The sequence below is a fragment of the Chanodichthys erythropterus genome, chromosome 19, assembly GCF_024489055.1.
Source record: "Chanodichthys erythropterus isolate Z2021 chromosome 19, ASM2448905v1, whole genome shotgun sequence".
Taxonomy (NCBI): domain Eukaryota; kingdom Metazoa; phylum Chordata; class Actinopteri; order Cypriniformes; family Xenocyprididae; genus Chanodichthys; species Chanodichthys erythropterus.
The window spans coordinates 25013716-25033925 of NC_090239.1; the positions used below are offsets into that span (position 1 = coordinate 25013716).

At 35.1% G+C, this 20210-nt stretch overlaps 1 protein-coding gene across 1 annotated transcript in view; it reads right to left on the minus strand.

The window, feature by feature from the left end:
• Positions 1-19768, minus strand: part of LOC137007614 (ras-related protein Rab-26) — a 108999-nt gene extending 89231 nt beyond the window's left edge. The window contains exons 1-2 of the mRNA XM_067369188.1: positions 19357-19768; positions 16380-16490 (exon numbers count right to left, since the gene is read on the minus strand). Coding sequence (XP_067225289.1) covers positions 16380-16490; positions 19357-19527 — 282 coding nt within the window. The 5' untranslated portion in view covers positions 19528-19768. The remainder of the gene's footprint in view (positions 1-16379; positions 16491-19356) is intronic.
• Between the last annotated feature and the right edge of the window lie 442 nt (positions 19769-20210).

Consider the following 20210-nt stretch of genomic DNA (forward strand, 5'->3'; position numbering starts at 1 on the left):
AGTAAAAAAAATAAAGTGGGGTACGTATTAACATGGTGAATTTTTTTCGTTCTACCGAAAATGTGCCGGGAACCAACTACACTATTATGTGCATCTGACTGGCAGATAAATCATGAAATCTTATTTCACTGTTGTTGCTAATGTTGAGGTTATTTCAGCTTCAAACAAAGTTTGCTTTATACATTTAGATCCACTGTACTGATAAAGAGGGCAAGCTTTACCATTCAAATGAACTGTGCGCATATGCATTTTAGACACTTACATTGTTCTTGCTCCATCCATGCAATAACTGTGTCCTTCTATGTGCCGAGTTTTCTATTTACTTCAGCTGCTCAGTGCTCTGGTAATATCAATGGAATATGAGCACAGCTCACTTACATTCACTAAAATACTGAAATGTTGGCGATACAGATTCAAAACTTGAGCGTCAATAATTGAATGTCAAAGTGCGGTTTGAATGCCCCACCAGCCCAGCTGAACTGGAAGTTTTGATTGCTTTTGCACCCGAGTCAGACCTGTCTGTTATTGGCTGAAGCGTATACGGGCTGCACCGCTGTAGTTTGAAAAGTGTCAGCTCGCCCTGTTGCTCCGTCGCCATCGTTTTCAAAGTACTTGGTGCTTTTGGTGAAAAATACATGTAGTGAAGATAAATACTTTATTTTTTATTCAACTCAAGTAAAAATACCACAATTTAATTATATGCAAGAAAGTAGAAAAAATTTAAAAATGTACCTTTCCCTATTCTACTTACAGAAAAAATGTAACTGGTGCTGCGTTCATTCCGTAAGTATAATAAGGAAGGCGTAGGACGTACAGAAGAAGAATATGAAAATGCGGTTTTGGCGGAAGCACTTGGAAGGCGATCATTTGTTTATATAAAGCATATACAGTACAGTCCAAAAGTTTGGAACCACTAAGATTTTTAATGTTTTTAAAAGAAGTTTCATCTGCTCACCAAGGCTACATTTATTTAATTAAAAATACAGTAAAAAACAGTAATATTGTGAAATATTATTACAATTTAAAATAACTGTGTATTATTTAAATATATTTCACAAAGTAATTTATTCCTGTGATCAAAGCTGAATTTTCAGCATCGTTACTCCAGTCTTCAGTGTCACATGATCCTTCAGAAATCATTCTAATATGATGATTTGCTGCTCAATAAACATTTATGATTATTTTCAATGTTGAAAACAGTTGTGTACTTTTTTTTTCAGGATTCCTTGATGAATAGAAAGTTCAAAAGAACAGCATTTATCTGAAATACAAAGCTTCAGTAGCATTATACACTACCGTTCAAAAGTTTGGGGTCAGTAAGAATTTTTATTTTTATTTTTTTGAAAAGAAATTAAAGAAATGAACACTTTTATTCAGCAAGGATGCATTAAATCAATCAAAAGTGGCAGTAAAGACATTTATAATGTTACAAAAGATTAGATTTCAGATAAACACTGTTCTTTTGAACTTTCTATTCATCAAATAATCCTGAAAAAAATATTGTACACAAATATTTTGTACAATTGTACACATTAAATGTTTCTTGAGCAGCAGATCAGCATATCAGAATGATTTCTGAAGGATCATGTGACACTGAAGACTGGAGTAATGATGCTGAAAATGCAGCTTTGATCACAGGAATAAATTACTTTGTGAAATATATTCAAATAGAAAAAATTATTTTAAATTATTTCACAATATGACTGTTTTTACTGTATTCTTAATTAAATAAATGCAGCCTTGGTGAGCAGACGAAACTTCTTTTAAAAACATTAAAAATCTTAGTGGTTCCAAACTTTTGGACTGTACTGTACATTTACATTTTTTTTTAAAATGACCGATCGTTTCTCTAGATAAGACCCTTATTTCTCGTCTGGTATCATTTAAAGCTCTTTGAAGCTGCACTGAAACTGTAATTTTGTCCTTCAACTGTTTGGAGATCATTGAAGTCCACTATATGGAGAAAAATCCTGGAATGTTTTCATCAAAAACACTCTAAAAACTAATTCAGGGGACCTTTAGTCATTACTTAAATATACATTGTTGTGAAATAAAAAATCAAGTTCTGAAATGCTGTTAGGCTTTTTACTTGTAATTGTTATTTTATTGAGCTTGGTTTATTGAACATTTTCAGTTAATCAAAAATGTATTTAATTTTAAGTTCTGTTAATGTAAAATACAATCTGATGACGTGTAAACGTGTTTCATTGTTTTGAGTTGTATGAACACTTCTTTTAACTGGGCTGGGATTTATATTTCCCATCATGCTTTGCCCATGGCACTTGAAAGGGAGAGTAAATGCTAAGTGTTATATAATGTTATTTGCACAAGATTAATGGTAAGGGAGATTTAGCAGTAATTAGGGTTTTGTTATGCTAATTTAGAAGAGTTAATGTGTTAATGTTGTTTTTTGGAGATTTACCATCATGGTGACAAGCGGTGCTTGGTAAGATCATGTTACTTAGAAAAGCAGTTTTATTGTGTCCAAAAAGCATCTTCACCTTACTTAAAACATTATGTTGGATCAACTCAAAATATTGTTTTGAATTAATGTAATTCTCCCAATTTGCTTAAGTCAAAAATTCTAGTGGAAAACGTTAACTTTTTTTTTTTGTTGAACCAATGTTTTGACTGAAGAAAGAAGGACATGAACATCTTGGATGACATGGGGCTGAGTAAATTATCAGGAACATTTATTTGAAAGTGGACTAATCCTTTAGCCCAATGCAGCTTGGACAAAACATCCAAGTGAAGAGTCGTTCTTTTTTCGACCCAGTGCCAAATTGACCCAAATTGCATTAACAAAATTCAACAGGGCGGGAATTGATTTTATCCAAGCAGTATTGATCAGATGGTCTCAGAAAAATGGGTTGAAAAATGATCAATGTTTCCTGTACAGCTATCGAGTGTGAATAAAATCTCAAAATAATCTATTGTCTTTGCCGACTGCAAGCAGCAGTACAGACTGGTTTAAATTCAATTGACAAATTACCAGAATTCTATGGAACAGAATGCAAGGTTCTGTACATTTTTGTTTTGTATTTTGGTACTCTTTAAAATTACATTGTCATATCAGGCATCCTAAATCCATCGCACATGCCTTCACAATATCTTTACCCAGCTCGTAAGTCTCTGTCTGCTTCAGAGCACACGGGGTTTAAGAATGAGACGGCAGCTTTATCTTTGGCTGTGACAGGATGTCGGTTTTGAACACACTGTCTGTCTGATGGATGACACTTGTGATAGGATTATTTCAATCTGCAGAAGACAGAACCAGAAATTACACAGCATATGCGTGCGGAAGCGCTTGGGTTTGTCAGTAAAGCATGCAGTGAGGCGCACATATGCTTAAACAGATGCACAGACCTTCGACACCACAGACGCACACGCACACACGCGCTCGACTGGTTAAATGCCCGAAGCTTTGAGAAAAAGCTTCCTTTAGCGAACATTAAACATCCATCAGCCTCTTGCTGATGAAGTCCATTAATTCCTGCAAAATGATAAAAGAGAGCAGTCACATAACGGTCATACTGAACACAGACAGATAGAGAATGAAATACTCTCATTTGCAACGCCTGTACTGAATAGAATCTTCCTAAATGAGGACATTATACACTATTGTCACATTTTATTTTCCCATCTTATAATGCAAGTCAATGCTTCTGGCATAAAAAGATTTATAATTTACTTTTTTTCCCACAATAAACTAATTACTGCTCATATATACTAGTTAAGGTAGTTGTTTTAGTTGTTAAGTTTAGGTATGTGGTATAGGATTAAGGGATGTAGAATAAAGGTCATGCAGAATAAGGCATTAATATGCGCTAATAAACAGCCAATATCCTAGTAATACGCATGCTAATTAGCAACTAAGCAACATGCATGGATGAATTGTTCACAATAAGATCAATAATATGCAATTCGCAAATAAACATGGTGAACATACTGGACTGCATAAATATAAAACAAGATAAATCATTATAAAACAGATACTCTAATTGTCAAGGTCAGAGCCTATTTCTGTTTCTTTTTGGTCTGTTAGTTAAGTTTCCACATGTTCATTTCAGTTCTATGTATTCATTTGTTGCCATGGTTACTAATTGTTTTGTGCACCTGTTTCTTGTTTAGTTAGTTTTCTCCTGTGTATTTAAGCACTCAATTTAGTTCTTCTCATTGTCCCGTAATTTCTTTATGTTTGTGAAGCTGTTACATTGTTTTTTTGGATTCATGTTGGACTTCCTTCTTTGTTTTAATTCATTAATAAAGTAAAACGGCTGATATTATATCAAAGACTTTATATATAGAAAGACGGCGCACTCGTATTATTATGAATGGTAGTAAGTGCAATGCACAATATGGTAGAATAAGTCCTGCCTTCTAAATAAGAGCCAATCACTGACTGGTAAAGTCATGATCCCATGTGAAAAAAGTACACTTCCAAAATGTACTATTTTCATGCACTAATTTTGTACTTAAGATGATCTTAAGAAGTACTAAAGAAGAATTTTTAGTATATTAAGAACATCTAAGTGTACTCAACTGTGCTATTTTGAGACACCATGAAATATGAACTAAAATGTGCTTTTAATATATATAATACATGTTCATTAACTAATGTTAACAAATGAAACCTTATTGTAAAGTGGTACCAGTTAATTTGGGTCACTCTCTGCTAGATCTAAATAACATCCCCAAACGGTATCTCCTATATAGCTGAATTTTAAGTGTACAAGGGAGAAGAAACAGCAGCTTTACAAGATGTCTACACAGGTGCTGATAAAAGACTCGCGCACACTCACTCGCACACGCCATCTGGGCCAGTCCCTTAGAGAGATCCGCTGACTAGCCCTCATTAGCTCCAATAAAGATCAACACCGCTGCTATCAGACACAATACTGGGACATTCACTCACTGTCTGCTGGAAAACCTTCAAAGTCACCGTTTTATTTCACTGACGGAAACGTTATGGTGAGGGAAAACATTTCTGGCTGGTAAAAATAAATATGTAATGCAGTGCGCAAGTGCAGTTTAAAAAGTTATTAGGTACTGCTGTCTAAACTGATTTCCTCACATGTACTGCAGTGCTGCTTTCAAATGCAGCTAAAGCCGAGCCCTGCGTTTGATCCATTCTGCTTTAAAGAGAAAGCCAGGTGGCACGGCCACACACATGCATGCCAACTAAACGCCTCCTAAAGAGCGAGCCGAGCAAAGGTCTGAATAGTGGAGCTGAAAATGAACAAACCTAGAAATAAGCAGAAAGATTAAAGGCATAGTTGACCCAAAAATGAAAATTTTTCCATGATTTACTCACCCTCAAGCCATCCTAGGTGTATATGACTATCTTCTTTTAAACAAACACAATCAGAGTTATATTAAAAAATCCTGGCTCTACAAAGCTTTATAATGGTAGTGAATATCGCTCCTGATCTAAAGTCCAAAAAAGTGCAAAAAGAGAGAAAACATGGGATATTTAAGACTAACACAATCTCATAACCATTATAAGTTCTGGAAAAGAATTTGTATTCCTTTAGCACACATTAAAATGTACAAAAGCTTGTAAGTTTGCTTAGATAAAAAACATCTGCCAAATGCATAAATACATATGTAAATATCCTTAAACGTGCCATCAAACATTTTTTTACAAGTCTAAGGTGTCCCCTGAATGTGTCTGAAGTTTCAGCTCAAAATACATTTTTTTAACTGCTATTTTGGGGCATAATTAGAAATGCGCCGATTCAGGCTGCGGCCCCTTTAAATGCTCACGCTCCCCGCCCACGGAGCTCGCGCTTGCCTTAAATAGCATGAACAAAGTTTTCACAGCTAATATAACCCTAAAATGGATCTTTACAAGATGTTTGTCATGCATGCTGCATGCATGCATTGGATCATGTGAGTATTGTATTTATTTGGATGTTTACATTTGATTCTGAATGAGTTTGATAGTGCTCCGTGGCTAAAGCTAACATTACACACTGTTGGAGAGATTTATAAGTTGTGTTTATGAATTATACAGACTGCAAGTGTTTAAAAATTAAAATAGCGACGGCTCTTGTCTCCGTGAATATAATAAAAAACAATGGTAACTTTAACCACATATAACAGTACATTAGTAACATGCTAACGAAACATTTAGAAAGACAATTTAAAAATATCATGGTATCATGGATCATGTCAGTTATTATCGCTCCAACTGCCATTTTTCGCTATTGTTCTTGCTTGCTTACCTAGTCTGATGATTCAGCTGTGCACAGATCCAGATGTTAATACTGGCTGCCCTTGTGTAATGCCTTGAACATGAGCTGGCATATGCAAATATTGGGGGCGTACATATTAATGATCCCAACTGTTACGTAACAGTCGGTGTTATGTTGAGATTCACCTGTTCTTCAGAGGTATTTTGCACAAATCAAATTTACATAAAAGGAGGAAAAAATAGAGTTTGAGACTCACTGTATGTCATTTCCATGTACTGAACTCTTGTTATTCAACTATGCCAAGGAAAATTCAATTTTTAATTCTAGGGCACCTTTAAAGGATTAGTTCACTTTAAAATGAAAATTGCCCCAAACTTAACTCACCCTCAAGCCATCCTAGGTGTATATGACTTTCTTGTTGACAAAGACAATTGGAGAAATATTAATAAATATCTTGATGCATCCAGGCTTATAATGGCAGTAATGCGTTACAAAATGAGTATGAGCTGAAGAAAGTCTCTCCATCCACATCCATCCATCATATTCCACATGGCACCGGAGGGTTAATAAAGGCCTTCTGAAGTGAAGCAATGTATAAATAAATAAATAAATAAATAAATAAAATAAATCCATATTAAACAAGTTATGAAGTAAAATCAAGCTTCTGCCAAACCGCCTTCCATATTCTTCAAAAAGCTTACGCTGAATGTCCTACGCCTTCCCTATTCAACTTCCGGAACTGACGCAACGCCAGTTCTGTTTTTTTTTTCTGTAATTTGAATACAGAAGCCAGTCTGGCGGAAGCTGGATTTTTGACTTCATAACTTGTTAAATATGGATTTTTTTTTTTTTTTTTTTTTCAACACTACACAAAATCATTGCTTCGCTTCAGAATGCCTTTATTAACCCTCCGGAGCCGCGTGGAATATTTTTATGATGGATGGATGTAGATGGAGACACTTACTTCAGCTCATACTCATTTGGTAACACATTACTGCCATTAGAAAGCTTGGATGTATCAGGATATTTATTAATATTTCTCAGACCGTCTTCATCAGAAACAAGAAAGTCATATACACCTGGGATGGCTTGAGGGTGAGTAAAGCTTGGGGTAATTTTCATTTTGAAAGTGAACCACTCCTTTAATTAAGAAACCGAAATAAAAAAAAAAATGCATCATAATAATGTTTTTGTTGTTGTTGTTGTTGTTATTGCTGTTGTTTTGTTGTTTCTATTCAGCTGCTTTTAACCATGAACATATGCGGATCAAACTGACCCACAAACACAATCGTAATCAACATTTTGTGCTCACATTCTACAACATCAGTGTGTTGATACTCATCCGACATGCTGAACCAGCTCCAGGAGCTGCAGGACTGATAACTGAATGATTTACTGTCTAAACAACACTTTAGCAATGCTTAATGAGCATTTATACTTTATAGCAATAATCATATTAAAAGGCCAACAGCACATTCAGCACCATCTTTAAGTAAACAGTTTTTTTTATTATGGTGCAGAAATGTTAACTGAATGTTTGCTGCACTCAAGGGCAATAAAAACTTTAGGGAGATACAAGACTTTAACAGCACAATAACACTACAACAACCCATACTAAAGCCCTGGAGTGCGAATCGATGGGATGCATCAGTGAAACGCGTTACAGTTCAGCAGGGGTTTTACAGCAAGCCAGAAACTGAGTTTTTATAGTAAGGCAAGAATCCATCTAAATTGTATTAAATGAATATGCTGTATCAAGATATAAATATTTCACTAGAACTCGTTTTTGACATTGAGTTGATTTTGGTCTTTGTAAAAGCACTGGGGTTGGGAAATGAACCTTGCTGCCTCCACACATCACACCATTTATATGTTGCAGGAATCGGAGACTGCGGTCGGGTCAAGAATGCTGGCTTTGATTCTATTCTCAAACACAGATTCAAAAGATTCTGGTTCTGACGCTTTGGGCGATTAAGCTGAAAGAATTAGATCTTCGATTAAAACAACAAGAATGTGAGGCTCAGGCATTAAGGCTTTGAGTAATTGAAGCTGAGCGAGTGCAGCATATAGGAATGAGATGGAGACTGAGATTAAGTAGCAGACCTACTCCATCACCTCGTGTTGGATCAATAGCAAATTTGTGTTAAAAACAAATCTACAGTGGAGAGACTGGAATCCAGTTGTCTAAGTGACAAATACACAGTCATTATGTGTTTGAGTGAGTGTGAACAAGTCAGATCACAACAGCTCCATATTCTTCAAGCATAAGGAGAAAATGCTGAGGAAACAAAGATGGGGCTCTTTTCACAGAAGTAGTTTCAAGCTGTGATTTTAAGATGAAAAAGTCCTGGGCCAGAAAGTGAATTAATAAATAAAAGCTCAAATTACTTTTCAGCTGTGTCTTGAACAAGAGAATCCTTTGCCTGCTGTAGTTCATGCACAAATTAATAGAGAATCTTTCACATTCTGCCAATAATCATCACACACACTTACATAATAACAAAAACTACCACAGTATTTTTGTAATACCAAAGTCCCTTTAAGACGAGTCATTTCACTCGGTGACCATCTCTGAAACGCCTCTCGGGCATTCAAGTGCAGCTCCTATCTCTTTGAACGGGGAAACATCAAATTCCCCAAAGCTGTTCATAAAGCTTTCGATTAAATTTCATATTTGAAATCATCTGACAACAACTGTTTTGTTTAGTAACTGGAGCTTCTAACGGCAGCTGCTGTGACACGAAGACTTTACCAAATGCCGATTGGCTCTTATTTAGAAGGCGGGACTTATTCCGCCATATTGCGCGTTGCACTTTCTCCCATTCATAATAATACAAGTGCACTGTCTTTCTATATTTAAAGTCTTTGGTAATACTAAAAATGGTACATTTTGCCATTGGTACATATCCAAAACAACCATGGTTTAAGCAATTGAGGGCTTAAAGGTGCTAAAAAGGATGTTTTGTTTTATACATTTTTGCAATATTACTTGAAACTGTCTTTACTAAGTGATAAAAGACTATTTATTAGGTGCACTGAAAGGAACATTATTAATATACATCATCTGTGCACGAGGTAGGGCCTTAAAAACATCAGCCAATCGTTTACGCGATCATCGCGTAAACGATTGGCCCTCTGGCTTGTCAATCACTGCCATGATGTTCCTTGTGAGAGACGCGCGGCTGCGCGCTTTAGTAACTTTCCACACTCCACAGTCGCCGCATGCAATGTTTTTGTCAGGAGACAGGAGTAACAACTGCAGATTATGAGTTATCTGCGGTGAGTCCGACATAAAGAATCCACTAAGTGTGTGCGCGGCTTAATGATTGTAAGGCCGATTATGAATGTAAATTGATACTTATGACTGATCGCGCTCAAACGCGTCGTCAGAGCCAGTTGCGTTCAGTCTGCGATTACAGTCGGTGTTCAAATTCCATGTGAAAGTATATAAATCTGCTTCAGGAGCAGGAAACTATCGCTGTATGTTGAGCACAGTCAGAATGTGTGCCCGGCTTAATAACACCGCGAATGCCGGTGGTAAACACTCGTGCACAAGTTTTGGGAGGTGTTCACTTGAATTAAGCTGTGAAGGAGGGGGGTTGTTCTTCCGCATGCACTCATTTCAAAAACTCAGTCGATGAAAACATCCTCTGTACCACCTTTAAAGTTACAAATATCATGGTGAGACAACCGTCCTGGTACTTCAACTTCAATTTCAACTTCAACACTTTATTAAGTCTCCGAGGGGCAATTGTTTTGCAGACAGTGGCAACAAACAAAGAAATACATGCATCCACCCAGTCGACAACAGGACAATGCAATAGAAAACATAGGGATAAAAATAAACAGTAGTTCAAAGGCTAGTTCACCTAAAAATGAAAATTATGTCATTAATTACTCACCCTCATCCGTTCCACATCCGTAAGACCTTCATTAATCTTCGGAACACAAATTAAGATATTTTAGTTGAAATCCGATGGCTCTGTGAGGCCTCCATAGGGAGCAAGATCCATAAAGGTACTAAAAACACATCTAAATCAGGTCATATGAGTACAGTGGTTCAATATTATTATAAACCGACGAGAATATTTTTGGTGCGCAAAATAACGAAATAACGACTTATTTAGTGATGGCCGATTTCAAAACACTGCTTCAGGAAGCATCGAAGCGTTATGAATCAGTGTATGAAATCATGAATCAGATCGGATTCAAACCCGCCAAACGGCTGAAATCACGTGACTTTGGCGCTCCGAACTGCTGATTCGATAAACAGATTCACTGTGGTCCGATACTTCCTGAAGCAGTGTTTTGAAATCGGCCATCACTAAATAAGTCGTTATTTTGGGTTTTTTTGGCGCAGCAAAAATATTCTCGTCACTTTATAATATTAATATTAATCGATGTACTCACATGACCTGATTTAGATATGTTTTTAGTACATTAATGGATCCTGAGAGAGTGTCCATTGCTTTCTATGGAGGCCTCACGGAGCCATCGGATTTGAACTAAAATATCTTAATTTGTGTTCCGAAGATTAACGAAGGTCTTAAGGGTGTGGAACGGCATGAGGGTGAGTAATTAATGACATAATTTTCATTTTTGGGTGAACTAACCCTTTAAGTTAAGTTTAAAAGTTTAAAAGTAACTTTCTTCATTAAATGTTAAAAGTTTCTTCATTATGGTATCATAATGAAGAAAATCTTGAATGCAATGTAAGTCACTTTCAATATAAGTGCATATCTCATTAAAAAGGATTGTGTGTCAAGGTCATTAAATGTCTTAAATTATCAAATAATTTCACTTTTTAATGACAAGGCAAGATTCGCTCAGGTTATAAAACGTCATGTGGTGTGACTCCTCAAGATATAAAGATATTTGATTGTTGTTACCTTAAAATATATATTCTAAAACTTTTTTTAAAAGATTAAGATGCGTACATGTCATTAACATTTACTTGTCATTAAATTGAAACTTCTGTTGAAAATATGAATGTTTTTCAAAACCATAAACCAACATTCGAGGAAATTTCTTGTTGTACAAAAATCTTATATTCTTTTATTTATTAAATTTATAGTAGTTTGTACCATGACAATATTACCATATTTGTTCAGTTTCATATCGCCAAGAGAAATCATAATGTAACATCATATTCTGCAATAAACTCTTACTGAGAATAATAGACAGGGCATATAAACATACTCACATACACTGAACGTACAGTAGAAAGTGTTTTTTAGAAAGCCAGAGGAGAATAAAGAAAGGGCAGACGGTAATAAGACTTTATGCAGTCTGCATTACGATGAGTCGAGGTCATTGATGTGGGTTAAATCCAGAAAGAATATCACAGCATGACAAGTTCTTTCTTTGTGTGCTGTACAGATGCATGAGGTTTTCTTTCTTATGTGCTACAGTAGTTTCTGTGCTCAGGTTTCTCTGTGAATCAATGATCACAACAGCTATAGTCCTGCAGTAGCGGATCAACAGCCTGTGAAAGCTGCTCTAGATGTGTTTGGAGATGAATTCATACAAGCATGACGAGGACATCCATTCTTAAAGTCCCAGAGGTGAAAGAAAAGGGCATTTTCTTCAGTCACATAATGACCAAGCCTCAAAATGAGAGTGAAAGGCCTTCCAAAACACTTCAATAATAGTGGAAAATATACACACGGTGAAAACTATTTTCCCTCAGAAAGAGTTACTGCAAGTAAAACATTCAATTAAATATGACATTTTGAAATAGAAAGTTTTCTTGTAAAACATACACCAATAATCTTACAACCTCAAGATCATTTTTTTAGTGTACTTATCACTAATACATACACTGTTGTTTACAATATTTTAATATTTTTAAAAGAAGTCTCTTCTGCATTTATTTGATCAAAAATACAAAAAAAAAAAAAAGTAATATTGTGAAATATCATTTCAATTTAAAAACAACTGTTTTCTATCTTAATATTCTTTAATTAAAATAGAAATATTTTGTAACAATATACACTACGATTTAAATGTTTGGGGTCAGTAATTTATTTCTTTTTTTTATTATTATTTAGAAATTAATACTTTTATTCCGCAAAGATGTGTTAAAGTGATAAAAATTGATACTGAAGACTTAAATTGTTTGAAAATATTTATATTTTGAATACATGCTGTCACTTTATTCATCAAAGAATCCGAAAAAAAATATTAAGCAGCACAGTTGTTTCCAACATTGATAATAAATCATCATATTAGAATGATTCCTGAAGGAACATGTGACACTGAAGTCTGGAGTAATGATGTCTTCATAACTAAAATGCTGTAAATTCAGCTTTGCTTCCCTGAAATAAATTACATTTTAACATATTCACATATATAACAGTTATTTTAAATTCTAATAATATTTCACAATTTTTTACTGTATTATTGTTCAAATAAATGCAGCCTTGGTGAGCAGAAGAGACTTCTTTCAAAAACATTAAAAAGTCTTACCAACTCCAAACTTCTGATTTAGTTCATTAATTGCATGTGTATGTAAAACTAGATCAGTGCATTTCATAACCTGAAATCTCAAGAGCGATTTGTGCAAAGATGAATCTGACTGGACTGGATCTTTTACACAGCCAGACACAGAGGAAAAAATAGACTCAGTTTGTCTGACAGTCTTGTAAGCGAACAGAAAGCACAATATCAGTACAGCAACTGTCCTTACGAGTGTAAGCCACGAGACAGGCTGTGATTCAGGGCTCTCAACACTGGGAAATGCAATTGAGTGGTGTGAACCCATTTTTTCCACCATTCACATGCAAATAAGCCTCTCTGGCATTTCTGCAGATGTAGCACTGAAAGTTTCCTACACCTACAGCTCTGCTATAAGTGAGCTTTATGAATACATTCAGCTGGAGATCACACTTGCTGGCTGCTGGTCTCATGTGTTCAGATTTAAATGAAGTAAAAGGGCAGGACTATCAGTCACTCCGGACAGGCGAAGAATTTATAATGCTGCGAGAATACAGCTGCACACATTGTAACTCTGCTTTAAAACGTATTAAGATGTACAACATCATAAATGACCAGTTTGCACACAGCAATTCTGCCAAAATAGTGCTTTAAAATGCAACCTCTGTGTCCATTTACTGTAAAATTGGATATAATCTTGCACAGACAAGCAGTTATATCAGATTAGTCACGTTTTATGGTTCTAAATTCTAAAACAAATAAGACCATTTTATTCTCTTTTACAATCAGTGTGTTGTTCATTTGGCCGAGACTTAAATTTTTTGTTCACAAATTGATCACTGAGTCTAAATTATTTTCTGTGGTAATCAACAGCATGCCACAGATGTTGTGGATAGAGCATCACTGCACAAAAATGATTTCTAAAATAGTATTTTTTGTCTTGTTTTTTAGTTTCATATCTAAACATTCTTAAATCAGGATAGGTTATGTATAGGTTAGGTTAGGTCAAGTATGGTTACTTGCAGGGTTATTATTGTTTTTTTTTTTTAAAAAAACATAAATGTCTATACTTTAAATAAAATAAACATTAACATTAACATTTAAAAAGGACTATTTCAGCTGTTTGCCAAGGCAACATTTCTCATTTTTGGTTACTTTAAGTTGAAGTACTAAAATAACTCAAATGTGGCCAATATATGAAAGCTGATAAATAATGGATTATTTCCTTCAGATGCACACGCTTTGACATGATGGTTTTGAATTGCTTGAAATATGATTGAAGTCACTTCAAAAAGGAAAATACAGTTAAGTATAACATGTGCAGCGCGAGTCTGTCATATAGGCTATAATATTATAATCAGAACATTATAATTGTGTGCTTGGGATTTAATGATGAGACGGATTGCATATTTGAGATGGACTGTATATTTTCAGCATGTAAGAAGCAAATTTGCACAGTTGGACAAGTACAAATTCTTCCACTAACATTTAGCTTGATTTAAAGGCAATGAAATGGATCCCAGGTCTAAAGTACCGCATCCAGCAGTCACAGTGAGAGGATAACAGGGATTACAGATGAAACGGCTCAATTACAGCACAAAGTCTCTCCCCTGTATCACTGTTTACAGAGCATGACTTCACATACGACAAGTCGATTTCTAGCTCAACCTCATTCCTGTGCATAGGAATACCTGTTTGTCCAAACAGGAGCAGACAGGATGGGGGGGGGGGGGGGGGATAGTCAAAGTATGAGTAAGTTATTAAATCATTCACTCAGGCGATTTGTTCAAAACACAGATTCATTCAGAAACAAAACAAGTAATCGCCTTTATGAGTGAGTCATTGAATCATTCACTCAAATGATTCATTCAAAAACACTGATGCATTCAGGAACAAAACATGCAATTGCCTTTATGAGCGAGTCATTGAATCATTCACTCAGGTGATTTGTTTTAAAACGGATTAATTCAGGAATAAAACAAGTAATTGCCTTTATGAGTGAGTCATTGAATCATTCACTCAAGCAGTTTGTTCAAAACACTGATTCAATCAGGAACAAAACAAGCAATTGCCTTTATGAGTGAGTCACTGAATAATTCACTCAGGCGATTTGTTCAAAACACTGATTCATTCAGGAATGGAACAAGTAGACAGGCTCATTCGAGATGCATCAGCACTGCGCAGACCGATCTGCGAATGACATCAAAGTACATCAAAGAAAGCGAATCACAAGCATAAGAAGTCATATGCTCTCCAATCGCTCTCACAGTACTTTGATGTCATACATCGATTGGCCTACAGTCTTTATGAGTGAGTCATTGAATCATTCACTCAGGTGATTTGTTTTAAAACACAGATTCATTTAGAAATGAAACAAGTGTCTTTATGAGAGTCACTGAATCATTCACTCAAGTGATTCATTCAAAAACACTGATCCATCCAGGAATGATACACCACTGTTTGTAACAACTTTATAAACGTTTGCCACATTAACTGAGGGTAAAATTAAATAGAACACATAAGTATTTGAGGATAGAAAGAGGGAATATGATTGAGACAACTCAATCTTGTATGACTGATGCACAACAAAATTAAATATAAAATGGTTATCATGTTTCTATGTATCATATGCCATGTTGCTTCACTTTTTCTGCATCATATCTTAAATAAAAATATAACGACCATGAATTTCATTCAAACTAACTTTTGATGAAAAATCTTTTTTAAAAGGCCTAAAAAGTTCAGCCACAATTTTCACTGTCCATCTAAAGAGAGACATAAAATGATGCCCTTTCAGAATTACATTGACTAAAGCAGTCCGAACACAAAGACACTTTGTCCAATCTTCTAGATTAGTTCACATAAATGATAAAGTACTGGGCTTGTGAAGAGCCTGCATTGCCCTTGGCTGTATTGAAGTAATGGAAGAGCTGAAATGATGTACAGCTGTCTCAGGACACAAAATCCTTCATCTGTTCATGTCGTCTGTCTGTAGTGCTCTTAAAAAATTGTTCTGAAAATACAAGCCCTGAGGAGCTTCAAAAGATAATGATGGATTCTTCTTATTGATATAAAAGAAAGAAGACACACAAATGGCTTATTTTATTGCTAGATGTAACAAATTATGGCTTTGTTGCTTCATAGCAGCTAAGCACCAAGAAAATAAAGACTGTCATCATTTCTTTTTAGGAACCAATTGATTTTTACTTAAATGAGTGCGACTGAGGGTTGCATTGACATAATAATTGACTACGAATTCTAAAGCTGATAAAATACATGCATTCGTTCACATGAATGCATGTATATCTTCTCTAATGCAACTGAGGATTGCACTGAAATAATAAACAGATATAATTTCTAAAGCTGATAAACCACATTTGCCCTACCGGAATATTGTAAAGTCTGAAATAATTACTATGTTTTAATGTTTTTGAAAAAAGTCTCAATGGCAATTTATTTCAATAGTCCTCTACTAACTATAATTAGACTATTAGTTGGGTAAGGATTAGAAAAATAAGTTGACATGTACTTGTAAAGTTACTTATAGTCAGTAAAATGTCTAAGGAGGACCATCGCAATAACAAAGCCTGTTATACTCACCAAGGCTGCATTTATTTGACCAAAAATAATTATAATAAAATTAAATCAAAGCACTCTTGGTGAGCATAAATCGTAATGAATCGTAATGAACTTTTGACTGGTAGTGTATATGCATTAATGCATGTATATTTCGTATTTTCTACTCACCCTGAAGTCTATACCAACTGTTGAGATGAAGCTCCCAGCCAGAAAAGCTCCATCTTTGAAGCGAACCAACAGACAGGTTTTCCCCACCCCAGAGTCACCGACCAGCATTACCTGGAGAGAAACACATATTAAAGATGGAGCAAGACATGCAATATATCCCATCATCCTTCTCTTGTCTTCCCTGCCTCTTATTCTATTAAGAGACAAAACAACCTCTCATCTTTCCATCAGTGTCAATCAAACTATGTCTGCTTCCCTGCAGCACTTAGAAAGACTCTTTCAAGGCTGTGAAGATTAAAGGCAGGAATATCGTAGTGGGAAGGAGGGGTTTGCTTGCAGTAGAGGAGATTAGATCAAAACTACAGTGCACACTTACACCAAAACTCCACAGCTTTAAATCTGTGATTTTCCCAAAAGGAATGGATTTTGCTTTTTTAAACCTATATAATCTCTTGACATACTTGAACTTCATTTCAAAATAAATTCACTGTTTTATTTAGATTCCCCTCAGACCTGCAGTTAAAACTTGCAATAGACAAACAAGCTCAGGTGTCTCCCCTTGTGAAAAAAAAGTGCACTTAATGTAACTTCAAATTTTAAAAGTATATTTAAAGGGGTGGTTGATTATGATTTCACTTTTTTTTTACTTTAGTTAGTGTGTAATGTTGCTGTAAGAGCATAAACAACATCTGCACTCAAAGTTCAATTTTTTAAAGAATTCACTTTTTAAGAACTGGGGCGGGAGCAGCAGCTCATTTGCATTTAAAGGGACACACACAAAAACGGCGTGTTTTTGCTCACACCCAAATAGGGGCAAATTTGACAAGCTATAATAAATGATCTGTGGGGGATTTTGAGCTGAAACTTCAGAGACACATTCTGGAGACACCAGAGACTTATATTACATCTTTTTAAGAGGCATTATAGGTCCCATTTAAAAAACTGTACTTACACATAAAATAACATTAATGAAATAAAAGGTCACTTAAAAGAGAATACACTTTCATGACTGTTTCTTAACACACAAGGGAGTCAAAAAAAAAAAAAAAACTCTTAAGTTCAACTTATTGCATTTGATTTAAAATTCTCAACACTCAATTGCATGTTATTTACAACTAAAATTAAATGTATTAAAGTTTATAAATTTTCTTTTAATTGTAAATAACATGCAATTGAGTGTCTGAAAACATTATTCAGTTCACACCAAGTATATTCTCTTAAAGTATATTATTTCCATTATAAGTGCTCTTTGTAAAAATATTTTCACAAGGTTCATTAATGAAAGAAGCTTCTTGAATGAAATTTTTCACAAACAGCATTGGTTGATTTATAATATTTACAACAATGCTAAATGATATGCAGCACAAGTAAAAAATGAGTAGAATGCACGTTAGGAAACGCTGGTTTAAATTTATGGAGCTGCAGGATCAGTTTGGCGTTGCACCGCTATTCCGGTTCCTTTGCATTGTCCACTCGTAAGTGACTACTGATGATTCCTGATTGCATTTGATGCAATGTATGTAAGCCTATGCATATGATTCAACAGGGAATGATTATATAAATGCATTAATCACCAGATCAGAACTGTCTTCCACACCAAAGTCATCTAAACATTTCAGAATAAATATGCAAAGCTAAAAAAAAACTCATTATGCAGAATGTGACAGGAGAAAACTGAGAATGCTTGTAACTGAGCATATTTGCATCAGGCTGGATAACCCAGTTGCTGTGCTCTGGCTTATCTATATTGACACAGCTGTTCAATTAGAGGCTGTGCTTAAACTCGAGTCAAACGGAGCACGTAATTCTCATCCATATGGGACAGCTGGATAGTATTTCATTGTTTTTAATTATTGTTGTAGCATAAATAAAATCCACAAACTCCATGCATAGTAAAGCTGCACACAATAATTGGCTATGAAATATAAATTTTATAACACAGTAGCCATGTTTATGCTGGCAAAATATTTATGCATATATGTATGGCAAGCCATTTTAACACTTTTAGTAGGCCTATCTATTTAAAAATGAAAAAAAGTGATTTTTTTCAAGTAGAACAATTTATTAAACAAACTTTAATAACATTTAAAAAAAAAAAAAAAAGCAAAAAAAAAAAAAAAAGCATGCGTTTTATTACTTTGCTATACCAGGCTTTTATGCCTCATGTAATATGATATAGTGAGAATATGAAGGAAAAAACAGCTGAATTTTATTCAGAGACTTTATTCCCAAACAGAGCAAAAAATACACAATTTAGTGCAGATGCTGATATTTATATGGACAAAGTAAGATTAATTGTTGATGTTTTTAATATAAATCATCTTTAAAATAGTATAGCAGATACTTACATAAAATGCACACAAACATCAGTCATCACTCTTTATCTCCAAACAATATCATTAAGATTATTAGACATTTAAATGCTTAGTTTTATGATCAAAGCTCTGTAGTTTTAAAACATATAATGCAGTACAATGATGATTGAGAGATGAACAACCCCTGAAAAAGCCTGATGATCATATTTGAGACTCATATATATATATATATATATATATATATATAAATGTATGTATGTATATTATATTATATTTACATATAACACTTGAGTTGCTGTTATTTTTAGGTTTACTTCAGCAATACTTAGAATGAAGAACCTCAGAAGCCCAGAGAATCTTAGTTACCTCAAATTAGTTAGTAACAATGAAATGGATACTTTACACTGTTGAGATGTGATGAATGAGAACTAGTGATAAGAACTAATTAGAACTGGAATATTAATCTTCTGAACGGCTAGGTAAATTCAAATATACTATTATGTACTGAAACTACTTACTCGTAAATATATATATATATAAAAATAAAAAAAAATAGGCTACTAGTAATATAAAATGCATGAAGGATTAAATGTGTAATCGGCTTGCCATCAGCATGATGTTCGCGTTGTTAAAGCAGAGCGTGTGTTCAGCTCGTCTCGTACCTTGAAAGCGATGTCGTAGAATTCGCCGCTGTTGCTGAGAGACGGTCGGCTGGGATGCACCACTCCGTTGGACTGGGTCGGGACTTTCTTACCCTTCTCTTTATCGCTCATAGGAGATGAGCTCGGTGAATTTGAACTCCCCTTTCCTTTGACCGCTTTTTTCCTCGACATAATTATTATGTATTCCTCGTGTGCCAAGAGTAATTTATAAAGCACGCACTATTCAGCCCCAGGTTACTTTTCCCGATGTATAGCCTACGTCTTAGTAAGCGTGAATTAACTTTTCATCAATAAGCGTGTGCATGACTTCGTGGTTCCGTCAAATAAAGAGTGCGAGCAGTGCACCTGCTTCTGACGCTCGCGACTGGTCCAGAATTGTGCAAAGAGAAAACGTCTCTGCCTCCTAAATGCACTTGTGCTGTTGCTCCGTCAGTATGAAAGGGAAAATTCACCTCACTCCTCTAAGCAGCGTAGTAGTGCACGCGCGCAAGGCGCGTTGTCAACAATCAGTGGAAGTGTTGGCCACGCGCACACTGAGCGCATCCTGGCAGCGCGCGAACGCTCCACTTGTTGGAATACAAAACCCTCTTAAAGGCGCAGTCTTATTTTGGTCAGGATTAGTTTTAAGTACGATGGCTTGACAAAGAATGAACTCGAAGATATCAGCAGGCTGATTAGACAGCTAAAACTTACATTAACATGAGTGTTTACACTCCAACACAAAACAACACTTATACTTCCATGACAGACAAAACACACTTTTTTTCTTAATATGGAAGCTTGTTTCCGTCACAGAATAATAAAAAAGAAAAGTCAGACTTGGAGATATAAGCTTGCAATTGCGAGAAAAGAAG